This window comes from Larimichthys crocea, unplaced genomic scaffold (genome assembly GCF_000972845.2).
Source record: "Larimichthys crocea isolate SSNF unplaced genomic scaffold, L_crocea_2.0 scaffold97, whole genome shotgun sequence".
Lineage (NCBI taxonomy): Eukaryota > Metazoa > Chordata > Actinopteri > Sciaenidae > Larimichthys > Larimichthys crocea.
In genome coordinates, this window is record NW_020861315.1 from 704,345 (window position 1) to 716,593 (window position 12,249).

Consider the following 12,249-nt stretch of genomic DNA (forward strand, 5'->3'; position numbering starts at 1 on the left):
TAATGAATGCACCCAATAATCTTCATGTCTTTTCGGGAATTACATAATATAATCAGTATCGTTTTCTGCTGCTTATCTCGTCTCATAACTTTGGATTTTAAATCACACAAGGACCTGCACTTCCCGTGAGTCATCACTATTCGTCTGAAGTAAACGTTATTAGAGAGAGATTAAAAAATAAACACTAAAACCACTAACTAATTAGTACACAATATTTATTCACTGTAATCCCTATAACCACAGTTTGGCAGGCAGGTGACTGTATAATTGATAGTTATTGACTCTGCTGTAGTTTGACATGAACATCAGAAAGTAAACAACTAAAAAATACATTTCTAATGAATCAATACAATCACGAGTCAGAACTGCTCATCACTGAACATGAATACATCTAATGTGACAAGGCCTTCACTTTCAGGACATCATTTGATTGACAGAACACCTAATATACACAATAAGAGTCACTATTTCCTGCCTGTGTAGCTCAGCAAACATACAGGTGAACAGACAATAAAACTATTCAGTAAGCAGACTTCCAAAGGACTTCCTCAGATCGCGGATGGTGTCAGAGTTCACTACATCTTCGTTGGCAGTGTTGATGTGTCTTTCAGACCGAAAGCACTCGTCTGGCTCTGGGATTTGCTGGAAGACAGGAGAATCGTGACTTTTTGTGCGCAGAGTGAGTCAAAATATACTTGCATATGACTTCACAGGTGAGTTGAACATACTAGCTTACTTCAGCTGTGGATGTCCCAGTGTTGTTTGCATCCTTCACGGTCAACTTTGGAGCAGGCCTTTGTAAGAGAAATCCTTGGGGTTTCACTGGACGCCCTAATTTCAGCACATTTTTATATCATTTATGATATTCAGGCATCTTTACTATGAAGACAGGATGATGTGGTAATATATTCATACGTAGTCTTGCACATTCTCACAGATCACTGATTTATTAGTTGACTGATGTGACATAAATACAGTACACCCACATTGTTAACATGTAAGACAGACAACACAGATAATGATACCACAATACAATTATCTCTACCACAATACAGGTATGACTTCATGCATTGGAAGCAGTGCAGTCCAGCACCTGAACCGTTGTTATGGCTTCCTCACTTTATTGCATATTTGATAAAAAACTGCAACATTACTGAGCACACGTTTCGTGGAGAAATAAGTATCACTCACAACATAACACTCATAACATATGAGGACAGAGACCAAACATATATTGCAAAGGAAGCTTTATTGCCAGTGACAGAGGGGAAATATCAAGAAAGGAATTTCTTCCACAAATATTGTATTCTGATCTTGATTTAAACAGTCCAACACCGGTTTTAAAAGTACATATATTTAGCAGGTGACCATGGCCCTTAAGAGTTACAGTCCTGCAGGTCTGAAGATATAAGTTTCACCTCAACACAATGGCCAAAGAAACACGTCCAGTTATTATTTTTCAAATATTCAATCACGATCACTGAACCAAGGCCTAACCATGCACTTATTGTACTGCTGCATGTTCCTTCCTTGGAAACAATGCCATGGCATATTTCCTATTAAACAGAACAACATCCATTAAGCCTCAGGCATGGCTTTTACAAGGATACGCTCACAGATACAATGGCACTTTATACAACTTGGAAAAAGAATCACACACAGAGCTTGCTGAACATATTTTGTACTATAGTAACAAACAAATTGCTGGAAAACGGTACAGATTTCTTTTTACAGTTGATTTGGTTGCTTTTTAGCTGTTTCACCATTTAGGGTATTAGTTATATGAAATGGCCTCCACAAAAGCCACTGGACAACAACCAAGTGATTGTGACATTTGTGTAAAAAAAAGTTTTTTTTAAAACAATTCAATGTGTGGGTGATATAGCTTTTTGAATCAATTCGATGGAAGATCTGATTTCTAAATAAGTAATATTATTGAGTAAAAAAAAACAAAACAAAATTTATATTGCACTTTCCATCAACTCACAGAGGAGTGTGATCAGGATAAACGTCTTTAATCTTTGAATGGCAGTAACACGGACACGAGTCCACACTAAACCTCAGAGCAGTTGTACTGTTGTCATGGCAACACCACCATGATAGCCGATATCCAGTGTGAGGGCCACAGGGAGGACTTTATATCTGGCATTTCATGGCGGATCATACATTATACGCGTTTTCATTGTCAGTCAAATGCCTGCTTCCACGCAACCGAACGCAAGAAGACAACAAGAACGACCTGACTACAGCATCAGTTCACAGGCGTGTGATTTACAATAGGCATTTTGAAAGCATAAGTCCTGTCTTGGAACACTGTTCTCTGATGTAATTACACACTCCATGCGACACACTGCAGGATTAACAGTCCCCTCACTGATATTTACATTGTGGGTTACTGGAGTGCAAAAGACTGATTTAAAGTAAATTATTTCTTCTTTGGTTCAAAATTATACAAATATATCTAAGCTGTGAGTGTGTGCATGCCTGCACAACAACCGACATAATACAATCTTTACTAAATCTTAGACTAATCTCAATATTTATTTATATTATGTGTCAATCTATTAGTATCCTCTAAATAATCTCTTTTCTAGTGACATTATAGATGAAAAAATTAACTTTAAGAAAGGCCACATACTGTGTGTCTCTATTCTATGTGTATGCATGAGTGTACATTGTCACACTCACTGTGTTTGATTATGAATACCTGTAGAACTGTAGAACTTATATAATAATGTATTTCTTATGACACATTCACAATGCATGAATCACAGGGAACACAGCTCGGGTAAAACAGCGATGTTACATGAACATCCCACTTGATCAGACATTAATAACTGACTTGCACCTGGCTTTGTATCAATCATGCAAAACAAAAATAAATATCTATTAGTATAAGTATGAAAATAATCACCACTACAGCCATACATACTCACGTACTGTATACATATTGAGATATACACAAACTTCAAACTGCACGATAGTCCACAGTTTGAACAATATCTAAAGGTACACACCAAAATAGAAAACATAAAGGGGGGTCAGGGGGGCAAATCAAAAATTCATAGCTGGGTCAAACAGGTAGCACAGAGCAGCACTGAACTCAGTGTAGGCACAATCTGCTTTTTACATCATCAACAACAGCCCCAAAGAAAAAACCACAGCTACCGAAACATAGGTGACCTATACAAGCACACAAATCAACAGGTCAACAAGTAGACAGTACATTTTGACACTGCATAGAGTTAAAAACACAGTCCAGTCCAGCACTCAGCTGTACCAAGCTCACGTCACCAAGATCTGATTCTCGCTATCAGCATCCACACACACACGTCCACGCTTGTGTTCAGCTAAGGTACGTCATTGTTATCTAGACTCTAAGACTTCCTCCCTTTCTCCTGAGTGACTCAGTTGGCCTGGACTGGTTTTGGACCCACTGCAACGCCATTACAGTCGAGAATGTACTGCAGACAACCTTGAGGCGGGCGTCCAGCACCGTTCTTAGTGGGTTCGCCAGTAATTTCTCCCTTCTGGCCAACTCCCTAAAAAGAAAAAGGAACGACTTACTCATCCAGAAACAATTGTAATTGTTTCCTGGCAGTAAGATCTAAAAACAGGTTTGTTTATTTGAAATCTGTGTAACATAACTAATCTCGGTGTTGGTGTGTTACTTTACCTGGGATGGCTGAATGGTGGTGGGTCTCGGGGGAGCATTAGCTTCCTTCTCTGCTGCCTTGTTCATTTCTGCCAGCACCATGTCGGCGATGAGCTGCCTGTCCTCGGCCTGGTGTTCCCCTACCAGGGGCATGGAAGAGCCCACCACCTGTGTCATTAGAATGAGTTATAGTTATAGTAGTCATGCCTTACATAAAACTTATTAAACAAGCCCTTTACTATTTTTAAAACATTTCACCTGAATTTTGGCAGACAGGCTGCCATTATCATCATTATCATTATCATTTTAAGCTTTCAAACCTGACTCCTACCTCTGTGATAAAATCTCTGCCATCTTTCCCATGAATAGCTTTGACTGCGCAAATATCCAGACCCCCGAAAATCTCTGAGCAGGTGTCAACCCACAGTTTGTACCTGAGTGAAAGAATCAGCACATGACTCAATGCAAGTGACACCATAATGAGACACCACAGTCACTTTTTGTCGCCTCTACAGACAGATGTTACTATATATGATACACGCATATGACACCCATAGTTTCTTGTTATTAATTCACATTTACCTTTTTAGGATTCTTATATCACACTCACCTATCAGTCATGGCCACCTGTTCGAGCATAGCTGAACCAGTATTGGTCTTCCAGTTACCAGATATAGACGTTCTCCTGACATGTGTAGGGCACATCAATTACAACGATTAAGTTTCACATTCACTTATAAAATTGAAGCAACAAAAGTGTATTTTTACTGTACACACATGTAGGCTTTGTAGTCATTGCCGATCTTCTGGATCCTGATGTCATATTTGGAGTCGATGAGAGGTTCTGTGGTGGTGTATGTCTGGGTGAGAGCCACGACACTGGCTATGTCCTGGAATTTACTGTGATTGTCCACTTTCACCTGTACCCAACCATGAGACAGAACCAAGCATGATATGATTATTGGAATATCCCAAATTCCAAAAACAAAAGCCATAAAAACAGCAAAACAAAACAATGTGTTCTTTCATATTACTGCAAGAAGAAAAATCTATATACCTTTCCTATACCGGAGTGAGCATGTCCAATCTTCACAACAACAGGGAATGATGGCATGCTTACCTAAAGTAAAGCAACAGATTTAGTGGCTTTTGTTCCACTTCATACTTTCATCTTACATTTGCAAACAACGTGTTATTTTATATCAAACACAAATTCTTAAATTATCCTTGGACGTGGGTCATGACAGCTACTTACCATCTCTTTGTAGTTTGGGTAAAAGGTCTGCTCAATCAGAGGGAACTTCTCAGCACCCAGTTTCCTGTGGGTGTTGATAAGTTGGGCAAACTGGACACACAAAAAAGGTAAATAAACCAGATGCAAATGATTTCACAGATAAAATGCAGTGCAGAGAAAGAACAGATCATCATTAGTGTCCCTTTCCCTGCCGCATTGCTTTAAAGCAAAGCTCTCCCCGGCTGCTGAATGCCTACCGCCCATGGCTTGTCACACAGGTTGTAGATGGATGCAAGGGAGTTGATGCTTGGTACACCTCCATACTGCAGCCCAATGATCAGGTTGCGGAAATCTTCATTCTGGGTCATACTGAAGGCATGCTGACGAATGAGGACAAAATCTGGCTTGAATGACCTAGAAGATAAAATTATGGCAGACATGTGACAAATATCCGACCAAAAACATGATGAACTGTGGTAAAAGCAATGTGGATGAATAAGACAGTGAGCACTGAAGGTGGATAGTGTCTTCTGTGTGTGTGTGTGTGTGTGTGTGTGTGTGTGTGTGTGTGTCTGTGTCTCACCTCATAACCTTGGTACCATTTCGGAGAACTTGCATGTTCACGTTGCAGGTCCCGTTGGCATGAGCCACAACGTTGATCTCATTGAATTCAGCCTGAGGAGTTGACGATTAAAGAAGCACATGAGAACAGACTACTTAAACTTCTCTCTTCTATTTTACATAAGTACTTCAAATGGATATCACTGGCCTGGTGAAATGTACCTGCTCCACTTTGATGTCATAATCCTCATGTACTTTCTTTCCCCGGAATAATTTTGCCCTGGTTAAAACAGAAACACAGAGAATGTATTAACTTTTAATGTAATAAGATAGACGTTTCCAACCATTTACCAATTTTGTAAACATAGCATTCCACAAAAAATACAACCAGAGTGTACGAATAGCACAGAGTAGACAAATGCTTTTCCAACTGGTGACACACAGCCTTCCTAACACTTCTTCCTTTAATCTGGCAACCAACACAAACACTTTTTAAAGGCTGTATAATTGTTGAAAGCATGCCTTCCACAGCACACAGATGCCGTTAAAGCATTTCCTACTCCATGGTCCGCTAGCAGTACGACAGAAAATGTTAAGAAGTCACAGAAAATGGCTGCACCCTTCATGAGTTGAGTGACTGAGTGATTCAGCACTTTCTTTTCTGGCTTGTACAAAAATGACACCTGCAGACTCTTAAACTCCTTTTTTTAGGATCACTGCTGAAGTGGTAATCTCTCCCACAGGATTTACGATTAAGATGGATCAGTGTCAATAAGCTGACACCACACAGAGATGAAAAGTGCAGAAGCTACACAGCGGTTGTCAGCGTTAACGGTCGGTTGAATTTCTTTGTATTTTTAACCCAAACTGGCGTGCGGAGGAGCTTGACCTGACATCAGCTTTGACAGTAGGAAGTACTGGGGGTGATCTACAGTAAATCAATACTAATGTGGGCCCTTAAAAAAGAACCCTTACCTCCTCCTTTCTTCAAGTTGCCATGGAGGAAGATTTATTCTGGTTTCCATCTTCCAGTTCACAATTTAACTAACAGCATCTCTAGCAGTGCAAAGGTGTTAAACTGTTGCTATGATGCAAAACATTATGAAACCACCTTCATCCAAATGGAATTTGTACAATGTCTATGTTTCAGCAAATCACCCTGCTGTCACATACCCTGCACCCACCTCCTATTTAGTAAAGAGGTAATGCTGAATAATTCATCCCCCCCAATCTAATTAGAGCACGTGGTTCTATTTTGTCGTGGAGGAAAACAAGCATTGAAATATGAATCACTGCTCCTGTATCTGAGAAAATGAAAAGTCATCTCTAGACAGTGATGAATGCTCTGTGCCAATACATACTTTAGACTGAGACAGTGTTTCCCAAACAAGACCCCCTCAGAACAAACACAAGAGAGCGAGAGATGAGACATGAGAAAGACAATCCCCTGATTTAATTTTGCCATTCAAATGTTAATGTTGTCAGCATGGAGAATGACTGTGTTGAGGGAGCATGGCATTATCTGTTCAATCTATGCTTTATCACACTGCAGAGCCACCGACTGTGCTGAAGTGCTGAGCCCAGCTTGGCATACTAAGCATCCTATATCATACATTTAACATGGTCTGTCATTCAGCATTAAAATGCATGAGTGATTGTCATGTCACATTAACCAGCTTCTCGAGTTAAAATCTAGGTCCCCTCTGTGTTGTCCTTGAATTAGCTTTCATCCAAAAACAAAGGACATTATCGTTTTATATTAGGGATACTCACATTGCCCTTGACTAACGTGCCTGTGCCTATAGCTGCTCACTGAGAGAGAATGAGAGCATGTTTACTTGCTTCATTAGTTTCTAAAAATCAATACAAGTACTCTTGACTTGAATTAAAGACGAGATGAGCCAAATAAGACAAGAGTACTTACAACAATATATAAGAAGCAACACAAAATCTAAGCAACTTCATTATTAGTTGCATGCGTCTATGTTAAAATCTAAATTACATATCAGTGTGAGAGCTTTTCATTCAGATGATTCACCCGAGAGCTTGGTAAGCGGCAGCCCTTGCTGAATTCTAATGTCTCATCACTTAGCCTGCTTAACATTCAGTCTCGCATGTGGGTGATGTTTAAATAAGGTTAAGCTCACAATATAAAACATTTCTGTTCCGATTCCAGTTAAAGCGCTCCCTTATGTGTTTTTGCAATTTTGAAAGACTAAATAAAAGGAATCTCAGGCTCTCTACTTGAAATTGAGCTATATTATAGAGAGAAGGAGGCAGTACACGTCGGCCATTAGTCTGATAAGTAAGACATCTGCTCCTCCTGTCCTAAGAACAATTTATGGCACAGCGTTCTTGGCACAGAACAAACCTCTCCCCCTCTGGATGACTGGCAGCTTCATTTAACAAGTAAAAACATTCTTAATGACTCTGATTCTGTCTCTATATGTGCTGTAACCCCTGGCAATCACTGACATTCACACGATTCCATGTATCCTACACAGTTCATTATTCTGCTTAACACAACTTGTTACATAACCTTGTTTAAATAATTGTCCATTTTAATGTCTGCTGTTTTCTTTATGTGGGGGCTTCTTAAAATTGATATTTTGTATATAGATTTCTTGAAATGTTATATGTTTATTACAGTATTTGCCAAGCTCCCTGTATGTCCCAAACAAGATGTGTAATAATTAAAACATTTAAAACATATCAGACAGTGAAACAATCGGCATTAGTTGCTGGATAAGAAGATGTGAAGAACCAATGTCCTTGTAATGTTGTAATGCATCATCACATACTACACACACAAATGTTGTACATATATATATATATATATATAAGAGAATATCTTCTCAAAACTTTAACGATCTCTTCTAAACATCACAGTGAACCACAATTACCTGATGTGTATAAATATGAATAAGTTGTTGCCAACTTTATTGGCAACAGTGTATATAGATATATCTGGGGTCATATAATGTGTATCATCTGGGATTTGACTCATTTCATTTGATAAATAGATGTTGACAGCTGCACCTTCTGCCAGATGCAATTAGTCAGGAGAACCCTTCCCTGATTTCATTATGTGTCTTGAGGCCAACAGGTCTCATCACTCTGACTTTCATTTGTGGCAGCGTGCAGAAAAAAAGCCTGTGGCACAGTGAGATACAGCAGATAAACAAGCCCTCAGACTTGAGGTGTGCCAACATTACAGAGAATATTAGGTACTCAGCAAAACCTGCATTAAAAATAACAATACATTTCATCTTCTTTTAGCTTGCCAGCAGCTATATTTCTCCTGGTTTTCATCCTGCTAGTTTGAGAGCTGAATACAGTACTTCACAGACACATTTTGCTCCTGATCGTTTTCTATGCAATATTTGAGTCTTTAAATTATAGTAAATAGTATAATAGCCAAAATAGTATCATTTCAAACTGTAGCACTACATTTAGATCTGTGAGCTAGAGTACACTGTGCAGACTTACACAACTATGAGTAAACCAAGATTGATTTGTACTAACATGGTGGTTCACAACTACTGGGTCAAAGGTCTTCTAAAAACAACTAAACCTCATGAGCTCATGTACAACTCCCCCACGACTGACTATTGAGCAGTCATAAAAAATAGATGCACCACTCAGATGGAGGAAGCCTTTGGAATGAAGTATTTCAGCTGATTTCCCAGAAATACAATACGGAGCTCGTGAACAGCGAAATAACATTAGACTAAATAAACTGCATTAGGCATAGACTGTAATAATGTCAAAGCAGGAAATCACTTGACTACTACTTCTTATCAGGGCTTGTTAAATATGAGACAGTGAGAGGGTGGAGTGTAAAACTTTATCTTACTCCCCATCTGACCTGCTCAATATTCCAAATTAGAATGACCTTTGATTAATGACGCGGTTTCAGTTTAATATATTTTATTGTGTCCCTCTGCCAGAACTGCAGAGCAGTGCCTTTGTATTGGCACATCAGACTGTAATACTTATTCCTCAACAAGCGGGCTTCCTTTCCACTTCTAACAAATGTGGAATAAGTGAATGCATAAGGCTGGCATTCATCCCGCTGACGAGGATCTGATCTTATTAACATTGATCACGGTTTCTATTATATAAATGGCCAGTCCTACACACATAAACATATAAGGATAAGAGGGGGGCCAATGCAAGGCCACCTGAATTAGGAAAACTGGCATTAAATCTAATATTTATGTGATTTGGTGTGTGTATTTATATGTATCTTAATCAGACCACAGTGACCATCTTGTTGACATATTAACCTCCATGTGACATGCATTGTGCACATCATGACATCCTGCACTCATGGACGTTAAAGACATTTTGCCATCTGCATGACGCACAAATAAATCATAGCTAGCAATCAATTAGTTCATTTCACTTAGTTAAAATCTGGTCAGAACTACCAAATACTGTAATGCTGTCCAATGCTTAAAGAGGAGGGATGTAGATTGAATTTTGATTTTATTCCCGTGCCTCAGGAAAGCAAAATATTCCACAAAGTTAGCATATCATCCAGAGTAAAATTCTTGTTGTGCCATACATTAGTAAGACATCACACTTAACTTTCAGTTTCCTGTTCCTATCTATCTCTGGGTGGCAACTAGTAATGTCCATAAATATTATACAAAGAGGAGATGATAGAAATCACACAGACAAATTGTGTAATTGTGTTGAGCGTTATCCAGCTGCAGCTCGAGCACACGCTATGCTGTGGAAATGATGTCAGCTGTGTAAACAAGTGTTGATCATGTGGTGATAGAAATACCATATACCATATTTTTTGAATCCTACAAAATACTTTTCCTCTCAATCCGTGTGCATACTCATTTAGAGCGCTTTGAATCCTCACCACACTAGAGTGACAAAGATGTGTTACCTCTGAAAAAGATCCCCCAGGACACAGACTGTCAGTGTAATGGCTTAAAAGCCTTAATGTAAGCCCACTCTTAACATTAATGACACAGGATGAGAAATGTAGCCGTGCGAATGATGTTTTTACTTACACTATCTGCTGCACACCACTTGTATGATCGACTAATGGAACCCTGTGCACCAAGGGCTGCAGCAAATGACATTAATTGTTCCCTATGTTAGTGCAGGGTATGTCATGTGATCTGCTCAGAGGATGAGTGAGAAGGGGGAAAACCCATTGTTGGAGGGGAAGCACTGCAGTATTTAGACTACCTCCAGAGAAATTTCCCTATTCTTGCACAACCTGTGGAACGTCCCTTTTTTTTTAAAGTATAATAAAACGACACATAAAACATACCATCACATCACTTTAGTTCATTTTTTCACGAGCAGCTGTCATAAACAATATGTAATATTGCTCCAAAATGTATAACAAAATGAAGTACTACAGAAAAAACAACACAGACAAAATAAAGGACAAAAAAAAATCCCCCATCTTGGTGTAAGGTCATTACTGTTGAGAATCAATGGACCATATTTCCTTAAGTATTGCCTGCCTCCATGTATTATCATTACACTGGTATGTTGTGCCATCAAACCACAGCAGCAGTGCTCATTCACATCTGCAGGGTGCTCGATACAGATGTGGTTACTGTGTTTTTTTAACCCTTACCTGCCTACTACATTCAAATGAATCACGAGGAGGAGAAAATCAACATCAAGGATGAGCAGACAGACACAAACACAACTACATGACTAGACAGAGAGCAATATATTGTCTCACCACTCCTGTTGCGGTTCATCAATTACCAGGAGAATCTTGAACTTCTTAGGTGTCGTGACTTGGGTCTGCTCCACTAGCCCCGCTGAGGCAGCTGTCTGCTTAACAACGTTGGTGATGGAACTGAAGAAGCCCGCTCCAGTGGACTGAGATTGCTGGGGTTTCCTCTCTGGAGCAGGGGAAGTAGCTGGAGGTGTAGGCCCAGATGTAGGAGACTTGGCAGGGGTGGTGGAGGCAGGTGGAGGAGGCTGAGCTTGTTCGGGCCTCTGGAGGTCTGTCATGTAGCCATTGGGTAGGTTGGAGATGAATGTGCTGTCCGAGAGACGCCGACGCAAATAATTCATGGCTGCAGCTGATAGAGCAGAAGAGTCAACAAGCACTGGGTGTGGAGAATGATTCTGCAGAGGAGTCCCTGTTCTCAGTGTACAGCTGGTAATGGCTGAGCTCTTAGTGCAAACTCCCAGCGAATGTATTCCCTCCCAGTTCAACAGAGCATCCTCAGAGCTCCCCCTCACTGGCGGTGACGCTACACTCTCCCTCAACCAATCCCCTCATCCTCTCCTTTCCTCAACCATTGCCAATGATGCTCTGCCTGTGCCTCTCCTTCCTCCTCTCTCCACTCACACTCACTGGCGTGCCTGCCTGCCTTCCCTACCCCTCCCCCATCTTCTACTGCCTCACAGGCGTCATGCTTTCTTGAACCGCAGCATTTAAAATAGAGGGGTTTCCAGTGTGCTTGAAGGAGGGTATACTTGACTACTACATCACAATCGCCACGCTCCTCCCGTTGTCTCTGCTGTCTCTCATGTTTTCCCAGCCCTCCGTCCATGCACAGCACTACTGTGTGTGTGTAAAATGCAGCCATGAAATCTAAAATGGCTGTTAGGACTAGTGGGCAATGTTGAATGAGAGGACAAGCGTCAGCAGCAGTCACTTGGGACACAGATGCATGCAGTAAACACTCTGTCTTAATTGATGGATCAATAGCAATCTCAATCAAGCTACTTATTTGGCCAGATTCCTACAAGACAGTGTTTTTTCTGCACTAAAAGATCTGCTCATTTACATAAATTATGG

General features: G+C 40.2%; 1 protein-coding gene across 1 annotated transcript; it reads right to left on the bottom strand.

The window, feature by feature from the left end:
• Positions 1–1,230: 1,230 nt before the first annotated feature.
• On the bottom strand, positions 1,231–11,799 carry syn2a (synapsin IIa). Its single transcript, XM_019271243.2, has 11 exons — positions 11,176–11,799; positions 5,673–5,730; positions 5,473–5,564; positions 5,147–5,303; positions 4,911–5,000; positions 4,713–4,775; positions 4,433–4,575; positions 4,266–4,340; positions 3,987–4,089; positions 3,677–3,823; positions 1,231–3,542 (listed from the first exon to the last, which is right to left on the bottom strand). The coding sequence occupies exons 1-11, from the start codon at positions 11,514–11,516 to the stop codon at positions 3,408–3,410; spliced, it is 1,404 nt and encodes a 467-aa protein (XP_019126788.1). The 5' UTR covers positions 11,517–11,799; the 3' UTR covers positions 1,231–3,407.
• Positions 11,800–12,249: the final 450 nt, after the last annotated feature.